This window comes from Aquila chrysaetos, chromosome 14 (assembly GCF_900496995.4).
Source record: "Aquila chrysaetos chrysaetos chromosome 14, bAquChr1.4, whole genome shotgun sequence".
NCBI classification, from domain to species: Eukaryota; Metazoa; Chordata; class Aves; order Accipitriformes; family Accipitridae; genus Aquila; species Aquila chrysaetos.
The window spans coordinates 25,273,614-25,294,283 of record NC_044017.1 but is presented as its reverse complement, the minus strand read 5'-3'; the positions used below and the strand labels follow the sequence as shown (position 1 = coordinate 25,294,283).

At 36.5% G+C, this 20,670-nt stretch overlaps 1 protein-coding gene across 5 annotated transcripts in view; it reads right to left on the bottom strand.

Annotated features, from left to right (window-relative positions):
• DIAPH3 (diaphanous related formin 3) overlaps positions 1-20,670 on the bottom strand; it is a 249,906-nt gene that overhangs the window by 54,507 nt on the left and 174,729 nt on the right. For all 5 annotated transcript variants that reach the window (XR_003926581.2, XM_030036634.2, XM_030036632.2 and 2 more), the window contains 2 exons: positions 7,600-7,695; positions 7,110-7,169 (listed from right to left, as the gene is read on the bottom strand). Coding sequence is in view for 4 of the 5 variants with exons in the window: in XM_030036634.2 (XP_029892494.1) it covers positions 7,110-7,169; positions 7,600-7,695 (156 nt within the window). In the remaining variant the exon portion in view is untranslated. The remainder of the gene's footprint in view (positions 1-7,109; positions 7,170-7,599; positions 7,696-20,670) is intronic.

Here is a 20,670-nt window from a genome sequence, read left to right as displayed (position 1 = left end):
GGCTGATACACCATTTGTTTCCATCTCAGATTTTGTCCCCAGTGGAGGCTTTTAACCAGAGAAAGCTCATTTCTTATGTCTAGTTGATGAAATTTCCCTACCCAATATTTCACTTTTATTTTTTTTGTGTAAAGAAAGATAACCACTTAAAAAAGATATAAATATATATATATATAACAATATGAAGAGCATTAAGGCTTTTGTTCAGTCAATAGATACATCATTTATTCTGTCTGGATCAGAGTTCTTAAAGCCTTTGAAGAAAGAAGCAGGAGTTTTGATATTACTTCTTCTTAATATTCAGAAAACAGAAGTGAAAGAGTCTGGTAAATTTATACCTAAAATCTTGTTTAACAAATACGGAAGAGACTTGAGAAGTACTCTGAGAAGTGACAGAACCTCTTTGCTATACAGACCAACTCAGTAATTGTCTTCAAATGGGAAGTTCTGCGTGACTAAACAATGAAAAAACAAATATGGGTAAATTGTTGGTAATTTACAGCTCCCTTTGCAGATTTAAGATTGTCCACTGATGCATATTCAGAATACTGCTTTGAATATATAACTTGCCTGCCATAGCTTTTGGAAATCTGGTTACCTAGCTAGACGATTATGAAGCTGACATTTACTGTATGTGCAATTATGGAATATACAGTGTCACTGCTTTCAAATGTCACCTCTTTGCCACAGTTCTTATCTTGCAGAAAATGTCCTTGCCTCCCTTGAGAGAAGTAGTCTTATTCAACTAGTACCAATGAACACTGGCAAGATATTTACAAAAGCAATTAGCTCTTCTGAGTGCCTAATTTGACATCTTCACAAGGTCTCACTTTAGAAATGAAGTTATCAAACCTCTGGAGAATAAGCTCCACTAGGTCCACCTTGCCTCACGGTGGCACCTAAAATTTTTACTTTTAAAGAGCTTTGGTTCTCTTTCTTGTCTATATTATGTTCACATATAATTCTTTACGATAAGACACAGAATGGAGGATATGCGTGTCACCATACTCATGTGAGTTGATAAGGAAAATCTCACAAGACTAATAAAATAGACACAGACATTTTTTGTAGGATTACAATTCCTCCTTTTCTAAATATGGGTACTGCAAGGTCGACAGTGTGTGCCTGGCTTATACTAAGGGCAAGTTAACAAAAAATATTTTCTTCTGCCTATACCAATATTTTCACAGTACTAATATGCATTTACTACTAATTTGAAGTACCCTTCTCCATTCTTAACAGAGCTTGCATCTATTTTGCAGCATTTGGCATTTAAAATCAATTAATTAATTAAATAAACAAGTATTTTATACCTCTCTTTATGTCAGTCTTTATTATAAAAGTTGTTTTTCTTAACTTCGTTGGAAAGGCTCTGGAAAAAAAAATAAATCTAATTTTGTTGGTTTTCATCCAAAGCTCTTCTTGCTGGCTGTCATACCTTCTGACTTGAATACTTTCTCCACTCCAACATTAAATTACAAGAGAGGGAGATTGTTAGAAAAAGATCCTAAAAACTTTGCATCAAAATTAATCTTATTCCTAGATATTTTGGAATGTAAATTCTTCAGGGCCATCTCTATGAGAGACTGTACGTGTATGCACCTATGGCAATGCAGAAATAGTTCCAAGCAAATAAAAATGAGTAAATTCACTTTCCTTGTCTGGATCTTTTTTTCCACACATGCAAAATTGACTCTTATGGTCACAGTTTCTTTGAACTCTGCTGCCTGCTCTAGGAAAAAACTCTTTGTTATAAACAGTGCAGATGGTTTCAGGGGAATTATTTCTGTTAGAATAAGCAGCAATTTTACTTGACCTATGAAGTCAATATTGAAGAGAAGCTTTGGTCTTAAAATGGGAACAAGTGAGAACTAGGTTTTGGTTTTTTTAATAGAAATCATATTGAATGTTTTCATTTCTTAACAGTGCCTACAGATATTCCAAGTCTTCTGCCAAAAAAACGTGTCTATTGAGTAAAACTTCACAGAGCCTTACAAAAATTTTCTCCACCAGAGGTACAAACACTGATGTTTTTAGATCACATACAGAAACAAGAATAGGCTAACATGCATAGTGCCTTCAAACAGTATCTACCATGAAGAAGTGGTAGTGTTCAAGAATGCATCTTTACTATTAACATGTACTGGGTAAAAAGTTATCTTCACAGGTTTCATTATTTCTCCAGTGTTAGGTACTTCCTAATGTTCCCTACATACAGTTGTGGAAAAGATAGCAATGTACATAGACTTAAGAAAAAAATAAGGAAAAATTAGGTTGAAATGTCAGTCATAGTTTGCTGCCTTATACAGCAACGATGAAATAAAATAGTGACCTCTAAGTGGTGGCACTGTCGGTTTCAAGAATTAAGATGAGCCTGAGCTCATTGTCAGCTATGATTGTCAAAAATAAGGTGGCAGAGACACTAATATGAACCTCAGATGACAGTTCTATTACGAATAAGAGATGAAAAAAACCCAACGAACATGAAAAAAGGGTTTTCTTCTGCATAATTGGGACCAGAATGACATTGCCTGACAAGGATTTTATTTAACAGAGGTGTTTGAAATGCTTCAGGCTAAATGTGACATGAAAATTATTCCATTGTTTATAGATTTATGAACAAACAGCTATAGTAATTATGACTATCACTTACCATGGAGGTTTGATTTGAATATAGAAACAAGACCTTATTTTTACCTTTGGAAGTATAGTCCACAACCCAATTACTCATTGCAACAGAAAGATTTCTTTCTACCTTTGCAGTCACAAAAAGCAATCTGTATTTTTTTACTTCCATTTTATTACAGCTTTTCTTTACTCACAGCATTTTGAATACAACCTACTTGTAAAGAAGAACACTTTCTGCTGCATTTGAGATACAAATACATGCAATCAAAGCTGCAACTCAAATTTGTATTCATGCATTTCAGATAACATTACCTTGGCTAATGTTACTGCAAATAAATGTGTAGCCATAGCAGCAGAGAACTTGATGCAGGCTGCAAAGCCTGACCGAAAAGTTAGTGAATAATGCAGCTTTCTGTGCTGCAGTGGGCTCTGTGCTGCCTTGGATATGCTGCTATGTGTATTTGAAGTTAACTAGCTTGAAATAAATGTGCAAGCTGCAAATATGCCTTGACTGTTGTTGTAAATAATTGATAAACTCAGATCAGCCATAGCTATTAGCTGCTTGAAATGATCTTCTAATGTGCAAAATCCTGATCATTGAAAATTAAGTGCTTTCTTCTGCTCCCTAAATAAAATAAAAAAGCTCCCCTGTTAGATGCTATTGAACCAAAACCTTACCAAAGTACAACGCTAAAACTATACTAATACTCTGCTTGTGTCATACAGTGCTCTGAATAGGAATTGCAGCAAAAGCATATACCACAATATTTACTGCAATCTATGGCTCTTTGCAGTTAAAGCAAACTGTAACATTAACAGGTATTTTTGAACATATAAGTAATTGAGTTGTTAATTGAATAATACAAAGCACTATGAATGGAAACAAAGGAAATAAATATACCAATCATACCTACGTCAACAAAAATCTAGTGACAATGATTTGTATTCTTAAGGTGTTAGAACATTTCCAAGATCTAGCAATTCCAAATGTATATTATTTTTATAAGTTATGCAGCAGGGCTTTTCCTCAGCAAGAAATTATCTGACTTGATGGGCCTTGTCACAAGCAGAAAAAATACAATTGGTAATTCTGATCACAGAAATAGAGTAGATTTAGACTCGACAAAAACCACATACCATATTAGAAAGAGGCAATCTGTTCAATAAAGGAAGACTGCAGTAGGACTAAAAATAAAATAACACACCCAAGAGGCTACCCTGGGATACAGCATAAGAACCAGTACTCCTTTTTAACCAGAAATATCAGCTGAACACTACCAGAGCTTTCCGGGGAGCTCAACAGATAATGAAGAGAAAAATGGCCAACCAATAGCTAGCATACCACTAAAGGTACTATTCCTCTTTTTTTTTTTTTTAAGCAGTCCATTTAGTTAAAGGAAACAATTTCAATTCTTAGTTCTACAGCTAAGTTGCATTGCCTTGCTCCTCTGTATTATTGTGTTTCATAGGGCTTGGCTTGGCTCAGCCTCAGGAGCAAGTGATAAGTTTGGTACCTTGAGCAGTACCGTACTGAGGATGACAACGGCAATGGTTAGAGAGATTTCCTTCCTTCTTCCATTTATATTACAGCTATGGAGAAAGCGTGCATTCTGGGTGTATTTCTCTCCCTTGCCATCCCCTGTGAGACATGGAGCCACTACTCTCTAGTTCCCATCTGCGCTCGGGTCTGATTTGTATTCCACTTTTTTAGAGAAATATCTTTAATCATAAAGACTAAAGCAATTTTTGTTCATTTGCTTGTTTTTGTTTTGTTTTGAAACTGAAGAGATTAGCTAGAACTTGATGGCACCTGCCCAAAAGAGATTGCTACACTCTGAATGATTCAGAGGACAGACATTTCAAGTCATGGCTTGTAATTCCTTTTGACTGCATGAGTCGTCAAAGAAGTTCATCCTAGGTATGAATCTGCAGTGTGTATTAATAAAGTATATCTACTACAAGTGAATCTGTTAGTCTCAGCAGAATAAGCAGTAACCAAACCAGTTACCAGTTAACCCACAGCCAAAACCAGTAGAGAAGCAAAAAAGGAAAGTGCTTGAATTGCTGCTTGAGGGCTTTTATCAGTCTCCACATATTTTAAGCTTAGACTAAGCCAGTGGCTTTTTTGCCATGATACAAAATCTAGCATCCATTTGAAATTTTAGGTTGGGAAAAACAGCAAATCACTGAAAGACCAAGCCAATACTTCTGTCTAATGACATATCCCAATTTTTCTGAAGTGGGCTGAAATCACAGACTTCTTGCTTATACAGTTTATATGTAATAAACCATTATATACAGTATTCATCACTTATTATACACATATACATAGAAAGAGATTGTTGCATAAGTATCTATATTAGATATGAAGTCCAAGAAAAAATGATACAGAGGATAATACTGAAAAAACCCTGACATTATATATTGTTGAACTCGGAAACAGAAAATTAAAGAAACTTTACCATTATAATTCTTGCTTTGACTGGCCACATTGTTAACTTCAGTGAGGTTATTATTATCTAAAAATGAACTTCAATTCTCAGGGTCTAGTATTCATTCCAGATAGTATGCAGCCTACATAATTTCTGATTTCCCAATAACAAATCTCAACTTACCTATACAGCCTTTGAACGGAAAAAAAAAAAAAAATTTCACCTCAAAGCTGAACTCGAAGCAACTAATGACCATACATTTCTATCAAAAAGCGAAAAAGACTTTGATAAGTGAACTCACCATATCTACACCAAGTTTAGTGCTCTGTTTGGCTCAAGAGAGGAAGATGTAACATGTAGATATTGTGACAAGTGTCAACAAATCAAAAACATACTAATGAATTCCTTAAAAGCAAGCTCAGAGTTGTATTATCCTGTTCCTGAGCTAACAAGACAGGTGAAAGAAAAGCTGAATTCATTTTTAAATGTCTTAGAATCAGATTGTCTCAAAATGCTCTACAGAAAAACTGACATTGGTAAAAACAACAAAAAATCCAAGAGTTTACTTTTACTCTTCTCTCCAAATCAAATGTCTGAACTTCAAACTTCAGTATCAAATTATACCCATCTGATGTACAAATCAGTCCCTGGGTTAGACTAAGATTTTGCAGAATTAAAATCCTGGGTTGTTGGGGTTTTTTGTGGTTTTTTTTTTTTGTTGTTGTTTGGTTGGTTTTTTTTAGTTTGTTTTGGGTGTTTTGTTAACAACCTGAAACATAAAACATGGTCCTAATGTTTGTGCAAATGCAGTTAGTTTGAAAACTGGAAACTACACTGTCTGTCCACAGACAGCCAGATAGATAGAATGGGTTGAAAAGAAGCAATATTCACATGATTGTTCTTAAAAGCAGAAACACTTATAGGATAAATTCAGATGTGCTCTGTAGTCATTATTCAAATATCGATATGTTATGTGCCAGACAAGCACCTGTCAAATATATTTGATTCTTTTTTGAGCCAATTCCTATAAGTGAATTATCTTTAAACTGTCCTTCCAGCTCTAATTTCTTTAATTTTACGTTTAATAATGCCAAATTCTGTACATTCTTTTTTTGCTACAGACATTTAAGAAATAAACACTTAAACATGAGGTACAATTAATATCAACAATTTGATGATATTTAAATATCAAAGGATAACGCATTCCACCTAAAAAACTGAGGAGACTTTTTTTTTCTTTACGTTTCAAAGAAAATTATTCTTTAATGGAGGTACTACTTACATAACCTTTTTCCTGAGACCACTAGTTATGAGCCACTGAAAACAGTCACTCTGGACTTCTCAAGCTTAATTAAAACACAGCTAATATAATAATATTCTGCAGATTGTCTAACAAACAAAGCTAACAGGCACCCCCGCCCTCATTGTTACTTTTCACATATGAGCAAGTCCTACTGATTACAGTGAGATAATTCAGGAGTTTATGAATAAACATATGCATAAGACTCATGCTCAAAATTTGGAGAAATGTTTTGCCATGAAATAACTGATTAATTCACTTTTACTTTGCTGACACACCTTCACTTTTGAATTATACTGGTGAAAAATAGCTTAAACCATTCCACTTATAGTATCAAGAAAACCAAGACAAACAGAATGAATGCAAAAAGTTCTGTGATTCGGTATCACAAACACTTAGTAACATTTAACATGTTCCACAATCTCTGCTTTCTATTATAGTTCCACAATCCACTAAAAAACCCTTGCATAATTGTTCTTAAGGATTATAAAAGTACTACATTTAAAAATATAACCAAGCTTTAAATAAATACCAGCCCCCCCAAAAGATAGAAGAGCTTTGCAAAGTAATCTGTAAGTATAGTTTCAGAATGCAATATTCAGGTGATTCTTAAAAAGCAGGTTCTGATACGGTTTCAGTATTCCACTAATGTAGAAGACTGAAAAAATCACAGCAGTCTTTTGAAAGCACAGATCAACTACATAAGCTAAGTTAAGAAGAGCATGCAATTCATGAATATGGTTCATTACCATGGTTACAAGCTTTCAGCACAGGCCGCTGTGTAGTTGGACTGAGATTTTGTGGTACGTCTGCAAAAGCAAGGAAACAATGGAAATAAAACACACCTTTGAAAGTTACTGGAGTATTATAACAACATTACTAAGTAGAATTATTTAGAAGTTAGATATTTCTATAAGTAAAGTGATAGTTACATACCAGTGAAATAATTTGATTCAATTATGGGGCAAGATGACTTTTACTTCCCCCATGCAACTATAAACCCTAAAAAGTTAAAGTACACGTGGCTGCATTGAAGAGTGTTGTCATAATAACCAGGCTATGCTAAGTTCAGTAAATTAATCTCCAAAGTGCTACTGACATCAGCAAAACAGCCTGAACATCCCCGAAAGTTGTCATTGCAAGAAAGAATGAAACACAATAGCACTTAAGTTCTAGAGCACTGGACCTGTAACGCTTTTAACTTTCTCTGGAAAACAAAATGTAAAATAGAAAATTCACCTTTAGACCTTGGTGTCCTTTTCCTTCGGTCTCGAAAAGCTGCACCTGATTGCAAGGCCTCCAATAGGCTATCCATCACTCCAGTCTCCTCACCTTCTGTAAAGGAGAGAGAAGGAACCTTCTAGGTTACCATAGCAGTATCAAAGCATAAATAATAATAACAATAAACAACAACAATAAGAGCTATTAATGGTATTACTAAAAGTATTTATTTCAAACTTAGACCGGGGTTTTAACATTCACAAATAGCTCTCTTGCAATTAATCACAACAGATTTGGTCTTCTATACATTGAACTAGGCCAAATTTTAATCGATTCATTTCGCATTCCTCTTTCTCTATACTGAGAGTCAAGCATAGTTTTAAGTGAAATGTCATTTCACTCATATTTTCATTTCAGTACCCTTTTGCAACTGTAAATAATCAGTTTCATGTCAGCATTCAAGAGCTGTCCCTTAAATGATTTGCTATATTAGACAAGAGATCATTTCAGTTATTGTTATAAAAAGTTGAAATTGTTTCTCAGCAGGAAGCTGAGTGAACAATATTGGACTGGATAGGATACAGAGGAATATCCACAGGTAGCTTTAATCAAAAGCCATTTTCTCTTCGTATTTAATAACCTCTGGCCAATATTAAATAATTGATGTAGTTCAGGAAAACTCTACTCACCGCATTACACATGTATTTATAATATCCCCTGAAAGAATTATGAATGTTACTTTGAGATTATAACTAAATGCAAGCATTATACGCTCTACTTGTATTTCCTCAAATAAACACATCAGAAAATGTTAGATTTTTGAACCTTGTTAAGCCCTTGTGTCTATGCCTGGGAGGACAAAGAACATAACTCCAGGGATTTACTATATGACAAAAAATCACCACAGAGGAATAAAGAATTACATGATAGAAATCTCATTATGCCTCACTGGGCAAAACTCCCCAGGTCAACACGCACCTTGGATACAGTCAGACACATCACATGATTCTGCAGTTATTGCTAACAGTGAATATTCAAATCAGGATCTAAACTAGCTGATGGGTATAACGAGATGCCACGCCACCGATTTAAGGAATTCTGGAAGTGCTGGACTACAAGTAAGGAAGTAAGGCAACCTTCTAGACCTGAATACGAGGCAAAATTATTATGGGAAATCTTGCTTTCCAACACTATTTCTATTTGTTTCCCTCCTTTAAATAAATTCCTTCTTTCACTAAGCTTTAAAGCATTCTAGCATCTTTCTAAGGTAAGTGGTTTCAAGGACAACAAAAATGATTCAGACCAAAAGAGCTCAAAGTTGCAGAGAGGAAGGTCTGGAAAAGTACTGTCAAATCAGCACGGGCCAAATCATGAATACAACATTCTAGAAACAACATTTTTGCTTTCATTTTCTACCGCTATGTCAAGACTTGAATCTAATTTACCTTCTGAGAACCCTAAGCCTGGATATCATTTAAAAGCAGAAGAGGAAAGCATAACAAAAAGAGGCATAAAATTTGAGCTTTCCTGTCCACAAATTAAAGAAAAATGTCCTTCAAATGTAACTTAAAGTCACATAGCAGTAATCTCCTCATAAAATTGTAAGAGTTTATATTTATATATTCAAAAAATCTATAGAAATACACATATAAACATATGTAAATCTCATGACAGATGTTCCCTAACATTGACTCAAATTTAAATTAGATTTTCATAAACTTTTTTGTCATTTTCTCTATTACACCACCAACTACTTTGTTATTTACAGAAGGACCAAAATAATTTATTTTAAATTCTCATTTTGTCCAATTGTATTACAAATTGCATTTAGTTGGCACTTCTGTTCCTTTTGCTTGCATTTTTACCCATTCTTTAATTTCTGCTAATTCTACATGTATATTTGTGTTTAGAAGGTGATACTGGTTTAATTTTTGCAATTTCCTAAAGATATCCTCTAAGGAGAATCCTCTTCCTTCCTTGTAGTATTTGATTTCCTGCTCTCCCAAGATGTCGTTAAAACATAAAAACTGTAATCTGAGAACACCCTTAGAATCATGGAATAATTTAGGTTGGAAAAACCCTTTAAGATCAACAAATCCAACCATTAACCTAACACTGCCAAGTCCACCACTAAACCATGTCCCTAAACGCCACATCTACACGTCTTTTAAACACCTCCAGGGATGGTGACTCCACCACTTCCCTGGGCAGCCTGTGCCAATGCTTGATCACGTCCCCTGGAGCAACTTGGAAAAAGAGACTGACCCCCATCTCGCTACCAAACCCCCTTCAGGTAGTTGTAGAGAGCGATAAGGTCTCCCCTCAGCCTCCTTTTCTCCAGGATAAACAACCCCAGCTCCCTCAGCCGCTCCTCACAAGACTTGTGCTCTAGACCCTTCACCAGCTTCGTTGCCCTTCTCCGGACACGCTCCAGCACCTCAATGTCTTTCCCGGAGCGAGGGGCCCAAAACTGAACACAGGACTCGAGGTGCGGCCTCACCAGTGCCGAGCACAGGGGAACGACCACCTCCCTGCTCCTGCTGGCCACACTATTGCTGATACAGGCCAGGATGCCGTTGGCCTTCTTGGCCACCTGGGCACACTGCTGGCTCACGTTCAGCCGGCTGCCAACCAGCACACCCAGGTCTTTCTCTGCCGGGCAGCTTTCCAGCCACTCTTCCCCAAGCCCGTAGCGCTGCATGGGGTTGTTGTGACCCAAGTGCAGGACCCGGCACTTGGCCTTGTTGAACCTCATACAATTGGCCTCGGCCCATCGATCCAGCCTGTCCACATCCCTCTGGAGAGCCTGCCTACCCTCGAGCAGATCAACACTCCTGCCCAACCTGGTGTCATCTCCAAACTTACTGAGGGTGCACTCAATCCCCTGGTCTGGATCGTTGATAAAGATATTAAACAGAACTGGACCCAGTACTGAGCCCTGGGGAACACCACTTGTGACCAGTCATCAACTGGGTTTAACTCCATTCACCATGACCCTTTGGGCCCAGCCATCCAGCCACTGTTTTACCCAGGGAACAGTAACCCTTAGTTCTTCTCTTTTCTCTATACTCTGTACTACCAGACTAGTTAACAACATTACACAAGAGCGCTATACACAAAAAGAAATAGGGGAAAATTAGCAAATACTTTATAATTTTGCATAACTTTTAAGTACATTTATTTTCTGTACAATACATGGCAGATACAGAATAAAAATGAACACTGAAATACAGATTTCTTCCCCCCCCCCCCCCCCCCCCCCCCCCCTTGCTTTGTGTTTGGTATAACATGCTTTATTATGCTGAAGTTTGCTCTCTTATGACTAATAGTCTATCACAGCTATTAAAAGGGCTTGGAACATACCTTACAAAAAAATCACTCAGATTATTTATTCAGCTTCCTGGGTTTGTTGTTGTTTTATTTGTTTGTTTATTTTTTGTGTTAAAAAACCCCTTTCCTTTCTCCATCTGCTGTCATGCAGTTCTGTAAAATACTTGTGTCTGGAATGAAAACACTCAGTGAATAGTTTCAAACCAAAGAGATGCTTGAAGAAATTTCGAGGCCAAGGCATTAGTTACATTGAGGTACAGGAATGCTGGAGGGAAGTTTATAAGCATTTTGGGTAACAGTAATTCAGAAAAGGTTGAATAATATCACAGTCCCCAAAATGATACCATAAATGTTTATGGAAAAGAGTTCATAAGCTTTGTTTTAGGAAGTAGGAATAACAGAAGAAAAATTTCAATCCTATTTCAGCATGCCATCTCTTTCCTTTTAAGCCTATCCAAGACTACTACGGATTTCATAGTTATTTCAAAAACTTAACATTTTTCAGTAGAAAAAAAATCCTGGTGCATAATCTGCTATACTATAAAAAGACCCATCGAATAAATAAAAAAAGATTTTAAATAATGGAATAGAAATACTGCAAAACCACAACTTTTTGTAGCATAGCTGTAACATATTTATGGGTAATATCTGTTTTTCATACTTATCTGAAATATACTGTAGTCACAAACTGAATTATAGATTAGTGCTTCCATTGACATGCAAAACAGTTAACAGAAGAATAAATGGAGTATATAGAAACCTGAATTAAAAAACTCCTCTAGTAGTTTTCCTGTATGCACGGATGTATTGAAAAAACTTAACCACTGCAAATAAAAACATTCATAGTTAATCATCTATGTACCCAAAACATGCAGAAAGCCTGTTTTCAGACTCCTACACCTTCAGTTAGGCTCCAAATTCTGTTTTTTGATGCCTACATCAACAGTTGACTGTGACACCTATGAAGTTACACAGCTAGCTATCAATACGCACACTATCTATAATACTGTCCAAGTTCATATGATGGAAAGTTTAAGAAATGCAAGTGCACCATACAGTATTTTAGAAATCTTTTAAACTGCCCTGGGAGAACTGCATACAACATTGCTACAGTGATAGTATAAGAGTCACAAATATTGTTCAATATTAACACTTCCTATGGGACCTTTCAATCGGCTTTCACAAGCTGCTGCAGACTGCTGTCACCAGTCCCAACTGGCTTCCTAATTAGTCAAGTGCATCAGTCTTTTGACATCCTAGAACTAGTAATCCAGTTGGCTTGCAGATAGCTACATAGCCCACAATAATTCCTTTGAGAAATATACCCTTTTATGATTCAAATGATCTCTTTTCCTTCAATTGCAGAATAGGAGATTCAAACACTTTTTAATATCATACCTAATTAAAACTCATATGACTGTCTTTTAAATACCATCTAAAGCAGAAGTAAACTTGCCAAAATAGCTGGGAAGTTTTGCCCTTGACATTTCAGTGCCATGTCAGATATAAACTACCTAATTTCATAATTATGTCTTTAAAAATGTTAAGAATATTAAAGACCCTTCTTCTTTAGTGCACTGAGTATCATGAGCTTTACAGTACAAATTTAATATGTCTTATGATGATAGCAACAGATACTGCAGTTAGTAATGACTCCTGCATTTTATGTACTTATTAAGGAACAAATGATATATACCATAATTCCAGGAGCAACAGTCCACTGACATGATAGAATCACAAATATCATTAGCAATATGGTTTTAAAATAAGAGTGGTGCAACAAGATTACTTTGGATGAAAAATGTTTCATTTTTACAGTACCCCTGCATCTGTCCAATATAAACTGAAACATCATACTCAACACTAAGACTCCAGAAGTTCACTTTACCAGGAGAAAAAGATATAATAATATGTCTATTTCCTCTTTCAAGCAATCAAAGCTTTAGTCAGCTACTCTTCTCAAAAAAACCCCCACCAAAACAAAAACAAAAAACTGGCAGGTTTTTTTTTAATGAAGGAAATACTAAGGAGCTTCAGAAAAAACAAACCAAGAATTCTTTAGCATGGTTTCTGCTGATGTCACCTACTCAGTCTGTACACTTAAGAGATTTATCTACAGGGACTTCAACTGTCATTTTCCACTGGGATCTATTTATGGCATTGGAATTACATACAGCTTTTTTGTTACACTGTAAGTAATGGAAAAGATCAGCTCCTAAAGCCAACCTCTGAATACTAAGCCTCATCTGAAATTAAAACTGCACAATTTGGACAAATGTATACATTAAAAACAGACCTTAATATTTCATAGCTGTAACAGAAGGAAAAGGGTGCAAAAACTCAAGGGCTACTCATCAAGTTATCTGAATTAGCAAAGACTTTAATTATATGATCTTTGAAGTAACTCCATGGCAGCACTCAAGCTTTTACATAACTTAAAAACAAACTTGGAGTGCTGAAGCTATTGGATTTGTTTTTCTTCTCTGAAGAATTAAGTCCTGATCTCCCAATTCAGTAATTACCAGAATTAATACTTTTTTATTCTTGACTAGAATATAAACTGCTTTTTTTTTCCCTTCAGTTCAGGATATAATTCAGGTCAGATATAATGTAACCAGTTTTTGATCAAGTGAAATTTAATCCCTTCACAGCCTTCTTTCAGGTTTAGCTACATCACGTCTTGTGCCTTAATGTACGAAAATTTCTGAGGCAAGTGAACACCAGGCCTGGGACAGTGACAGCAGAGATTTTTCCGGACTGTTCACACAAGGTGAGGAGAAAAAGAAAGATACATGTTTTAACTTTGTTAACATTGTATCTTTACTCTCAAGACATCATAAAAAGTCCTGTATGTTTTTTTTGTATAATGATTGATTTTGACCAGTACAGCCTGCAAAGCAATGCTCAGCTGACTAAAGGTCTCCATCTGAGTAAAAATTGAAGGACCTCTGAACAACATCACAAGAGGAAAGATTTAGCAATGGTATAGTGTTGAGTGACTTAAGCTCCAGGGAGCAGAACAGCAGATCACAGAGAAGGAGATAATTTAAGCCATCAATGCAGGAGTGAGCTCCAATGTTTTGGAAGTGGTTCTATCTTTCAGTCTCAGAGTCTCAGGCAGCCATTCTGCAAAGTATTCATAGTGCTGACACAAAACAACTTCTAGACCTCTCAGACTTATATATGAACAGGTCAGGAGACTTTTTGAAGCTGTTATATTGTCAACATAAAAACACAAAGCAATCTTAATGTCCAGAGAAGGGAAGATTTCAAAATGTTTAACAATTTGACCACCTAAACTCAGACTCTTCACTCCAGTGAAATTCAAATGCAACCTTACAAGGAAATCGTAGGTGGATGTTAAGGGTATCTGTGTCCAGAAAATCCACAGCATATACCTTCAACCTGAACTTGCTCTAAGGCTTTGAACTTTTTCTGATAAAAGCCATAGCACCAATCAGATAATCCTTCATTGACAGGAGAGTGAAGGAATACATGGCTATCAGTTCAAGTTTCAATAATCGTGCATGGACTAAAGCCATGACTCTTAAAAAAGCACAGGGGTTCCTTTGACCCTGATCAAGTCTTGCAAGAACGTTGTTATATTACGGTCAGGAAAAAAAAATAATCCGATATACAGATGCAAAGCAGAAATAGCTGCCAAGCGTGCCTTGGATGGACTGGTTGAAAGGACAGTTCCTTTTAGATTTAAAAAGTGTTAAATCCAACTTCAGCCAGAAATATCACTATTCACTCGTCTTTCCTCCATGGTGACTTCGGGCAAAAGACACACACCAGTCCTTCCCAAAAGTGAAACACATGTATATACCTCACAGGAATCACATAAACAGTCTAGTCCAGAATCAGGAGAGTTACATTTCTTACTGATGCCCAACACAAAGTACTAAGCCTTTGCTAGTGCTTCAGAGCCCTAGGCAAGTATACAATGAAAAGGTATGATTTCCCTTAGTGACTGATGCATCTATTCCATAAATCTTCTAGCTGAGGAGAGTGTGTTTCATGCCATCTTGTTTGCTCTCACTGAAATTGTTCCATTGTTGCGTTGTCATAAAGTGCTTTTATGGTACAGAAATAGATAGATTTTGACTCTGAGCATATGAATAATAGTGTGCCCCAAGTTCCAAAGAGCTCAAAACAAGTGAAATGCAAACTAAGTATCCATCCTTCATGAACTCTGAAAGACAGCTGTCCCTTTCAAATCAGTTATTGAAATTAAGGTTGGTAACCACACCAATTTAACTTCCATAAGATAACTCATACGATATAAACCAAAAGGTAAACTGTGGTTTTAGAGGTGGTCCTGTACCACAGAGATACAAAAATACTTCAGTGATACAAGGTACCTATTTCTGCATCTCAACTGGATCACAATTTCCCATTTAAGTAATGGGACTGATAGTGAAATCATCTTAATATTGAACTTTGCAATAAAAATGTATACACTACTGATGTTCATCGTGAGTCTGTAAATCCCATTCTTCCTGTGACAACAGAAGAAAGCCACTGTAAACTCACTTTCCACAGAGATTATCCAGGATCATTTATGTTGATTCCAGATCCAGTAAAGAGTTTGCCAGAGCAAGCTTTTCTGAGAGAGATCCCAAAAAAGTTTTCCTGAGGTAAATTGGACTTACAGAAGAATAAACAGAATACCAAGCCTCTGAAGTGGTGTACCCCAGGACTTGACACTAGGGCCAATTTCTGTAACATCCTTCTTCGTGACGTGGATGATGGGACAGAGTGCACCCTGAGCAAGTTTGAACATGGTGAAAAATTCAGAGTAATGGTTGACACACCAGACGGTTGTGCTGCCATTCAGAAGGACCTTGACAAGTTGGAGAAATGGGCAGACAGGAATCTTGATGAAATTCAACGAAAGACCTGCATGTGCTGAGGCGTAACCCCATATACCAGCGTAGGTGGGGGCCAACTGGCAGGAAAGCAGCTTTTAAAAAAAATTGGGGATTCTGGTGGACAACATATTGACCATAAGTCATTATTGTGCCTTTGTGGCAAAGATGACCAAAGGAAAGCATTGCCAGCAGGTCAAGAGAGGTCATCCTTCCCCTCTACTCAGCACTGTGAGACATGGCTGCAGTGCTGGGTCCAGGTCCGGGCTCTCTGGTACAAGGGAGACACAAACATACCCACGCAAAGTCAGTCAAGGGCCACGACGATGATCAAGAGACCGGAGCATCTCTCATATCAGAATGTGCCGAGAGAGCTGGGACTATTCAGCCTAGAGAAGAGAAGGCTCAGGGGGATCTTAGCAATACATATATATACCTGATGGGGGACTGGGTGGGGTGTAAAGATGACTGAGCCAGAATCATCTCAGAGGTGCCCAGAGACGGGATAGGAAGCAATTAGCACAAAGTGAATTACAGGAATTTGCAATCAAACATAAGATTAATTTTTTTTTTTTTTTTCCTATTGATAGTGGTCAAACCCTAGAACAGGTTGCCCACCCACAGTGGAAACTCTAAACATGGCTACAACAAAAAATAGGTTACCTTTCCTCTAAGTCCACAGAAACAGTAACTAACAGTCTGAAAATGAAATGATTTATCTGTGTACACACCTACTCTCTCACCAACTCAACAATACAGGATATTCTAGTAACGTGTTATATATTGCATTACCTGATGATATTTTTAAAAAGACATTTTAAAGACACAATCTTCTTATAGCCCTTTTTCTATTCACTAGGGATACTGCCTTTTTAGTGGAAAAATAAAACTGCTAAATTAATCAGAATGCTAAGTTTTAGTTACTTACATTTAATCACTCATAACTAAAACATACCAACCTTACGGACTGTTATCTAAGATTAAGATTTGATAGGACAGCTAATAGTGAGAACCATCAGCTACATATGAAGAAGTCAGTAAGTTTTACTGTTAATGAAGGGTTTTTCTGTTTTCTTTGCACATCACAGCTCCAACTCCAACGACACTGACAAGAATGCATCCAATCTGTTTTTCAGACTAGCCAAAAACTAGTATTTTCATTAGTATTGTTTCACAGAGGGGAAAAAAAAAAAAATCTATTATTGAGACATACCAACTACAATTTCATTTAGGAAGAAGTTAAAACCACTCTAGTAGCATTCTTAACAGAATGTGGCTTCTTATAAGAGTATATGTAGCTGAATATAATATATATGTGTGTGAGTACATATGAACATCTTGTCTTTTAGTTACCGTGTACCTCTGAAAGAGTTCATTGAGCACAGGGAAAGACATTACTATTTCCATTCAAATTTATACACAACGGATAAATCAGAAAATATACACAACGATCACTCATACTGACAGTTGTGCTACAGAGATGAGTGGCTGAAGGAAATTTAAAAGTTGTATGATTTCTCACTCATGGAGTGATAGAAGTTCTGCCTGGATTACATGACTGAGCTTAGTCAAAGGAAAGCTTCCAGATAGGTTTGCGTGGGCAAGGCCCTTTTTATGTGGGTGGCTATAACTGCACAAGAATACTCAGGAGGATCAGATCAAAGGTCCACCTAGCCCTGCATCCTTCGTGCACTAGTAGTCAATAGCAAACATCTATGAAAAGGACAGGATAAATATGTAATGACATTTCTAGAATGGTCTTTTGGTGTCCAGCAGTTTGTGATTCAAAGACTTTGTATTTGCATTTAATAGCTTTCAATGGATGGAAGCTGCCAGAGGAATCAAGTAACTTCTGTCAGCAAGCTTCAGAGCAAGAATATTTTGGTATGCAGTAACAAGACTGTACTTCTGTACAACCACTGAGGTACTGCTGAGTGAAGATAAGCGTCATAGTGAACAGAACAGAAACAGAAGCAGCCGCAGACTCAGTTTGAAGGAAGAGTCAGAGACATGACCCTCCCTTCTGCTAGCTTTCCAACAATGACAGAGGAGGTTCTTGGCTCTTTTACAACCTTGGACCAAGGAAAGAAAAAATAAAGCATACCCCTCTAATGCTTTGGTAAGGATATTTATTCCTCCCTTCCTCTGCAACTTGAGAGAAGAAACTTTTGATGATTCAGAAAAAACAAAAAGAATAAAAGCTCTTACACCTAGCAGGAGTGAGAGCTGAAAGAGGACTCTGATGTCTACCTCCTTATGGAGGAGATGCGAGGTAGTATTTGGAGTAGGAAATGCTTACTCAAGCCAAAACCTACTGTCTGCATAAATGTTAGAGCTCTTAATCCCAAAGATGGCTCCACAGATTGTGATTTCTTTTCATGGTAATGCCATTTTAAGTTTGTGGCATTCTTTTCACATTTATTTAGAAATTTTACTGCTACAACATAAATGAAAAGTCATATAAGAATATTTATCTACAGACATTACTTTAATGACCCTTAATTTTTTCGACAGTTCTGTTTGGTTTGATTATTTCTTTCTCTCCTAAATACAGCTGCTACTTATTTTTCCAGTGGCTTTGTGTAAACCTCAGTTTCACAAATGCCTTTCAGCTAGTATCTCCAAAGGTTCCACTTCTAAGGAAAATTTTCAGAAAGAAAAATAATTGTTTCTTCTAAACATCTCATTCTTTTGGAGCTACTACTTAGTACAAATGAGTAACAGCTGCTGCATTCTGAGCCCATGGGTTGCCAACAAGTGCATGAACTACACCTCCGTGCTTCAGAAGATTTAGCACCTTTGAGATCTTGTTAGAACATGACTTGTGACTATTAGTTGTTGGGTTTTAATTAATATACATTCAGATCAGTTCTACTTTTTTTCACTAAAAACATCCAATTCCCTGAACATCCTACAGTGTGAGACTTGGTAAGGTTTTGTTGTATCTCTTCTTTGCTGTGACTTCTGCAGACATATCACACATTGTTTCTCAGGCCAGATTTTTTTTTTAATTCAATATACCTGTATTTTATCATTCTCTGTATCATATTCAAGTACAAATGTGACAATTATTCCTGAGGGAACATCTGTTCTCAGTAATTTATACTTTACTGTCAGAACAATACAATTGCAGCTGAAAACCAACCTCCACACTTAGTGACATAGCAGGTGACATCTCCTTTCTGATAGATTTGTGGTCAATGTCTGTCACAACTCATTCCTCATATATAGGACTTTTTTTTTTTTTTTTTTTAAATGGGCACAAAGCAAAATTAGATCTACTCTCCTAGCTTGTCATGGCCTTACTGTCTACTGCCCACTAAGTATTAACATGAGTAAGTACTGAGTAGGCAACCCTATAAAGTCCCACAGTTCTTTCTGTTTGTTGTTATTTAATGTAAGAGGAAGAAATGACACTCCTCACAATTACGGAACAGATTTATTCCCCACTGGCCTCATAATAAAAGTGATCCTTAAGAATAGATTTAAATAACAAAAAGTGACCTCAGGAATCCTCTTGGTGAAGAGGGTCTAATTTGAGAATAAGTGGAGGCAGTCATGGTACAACTGGAAAGAGTTATCCCCACCAGGGAGGAACCCAGATGAACGGAGCACTTGAAATTCCAAAAGGGGAAACTCCCCAGAGAAGAGAGCCCTTACACAAAACAGTTGTTGGATATTAATATTACACCCTCAGGATTTCTTCATATATAGCATTGTCAGCAATTCTGTCCCCTTCACAGTAAATTTAGTTGCACAAAACATATACCTAAACGCCCCAAATCGAGCAATAAACCTACCATTGTCCAAAACTTGTGGTTTTTAGGAAAGTAGCCCAGCAGACATTTTAAAACAACAAATTATCAACATATTTTAGAAACTACTGATGTCATCTCAGTTGTAATGGAACATGAGCAGATTTTTATAATCTGTGACATTTGCAGTCCTTCACTCCTCTCAGAGGAAAGGAATACTATTAAGAAGTATTGATTCTCCTCTCCCAATGCGAATAAATTAATAAAATTGAGGCCTTACGAACTTGAACTAGGTAGGGAAAATAGGGTCTTTGAGGATACCTACTAATATAAGCAGGTTTGAGGTTTTTTTAATTTATTCCAAAGGCAAGCATTTTATCTGTTGGAATCTGAATTTTAATTACCTAATTACGTTTACTATTTTCCTTGCTTAAACTGTCAGTGCTGGGATCCATGGTGTCCTTTTGTTTTGCAGAACACTACAGAACTAATGAAAATATTCATATCGCACAACTTAGCAGCCAGTAATAAAGTAGTAAATGTTTGAAGAACCAAAACCTAAAACACTCTTAGCAAGTCTGTGAGACATGAATGTTTTTTTCCAAAACCAGATAAACAATGTAAAACCTCTGCAAAAATAAGTTGCAAAATTGACTGAAAAAAAGGCCATAACTGTCTAAATGAACTGAAACGTAGATTTAAAACCAGTTAGTTGTGATAAAAGTGAAACTGAGTAACACAATTGAAAACAAACTAATATTCTAGATTGGAAATCAGATGTTTAAGACCTCATTTTGGCATCATTTCACTGCTTTTGCGTAAGAACGGGCAGCCTTTGTAAATAACCACTGATTAAAGTGGCTTGTTACTTAAATAGTATTCTAAGTAAGACACAATGAAGATGCCACAATGATGGAGTTCTCAATTATGCTACAATAAATGTAGCTGGTGTTATCACAGTTACAGAATTCTTTACACTGTGATAAGATCAAAATAATTGATTGGTGCGCTTTCTACTGAGAATCTGAACAGCATGAGAAAGCATGTATCTGAATGTTAATAGTATGCAGACAAGTGGCATTTACATAAAGAACCCCTTCCACTGGCTATTTACCTTTGGAACGATAGCATAT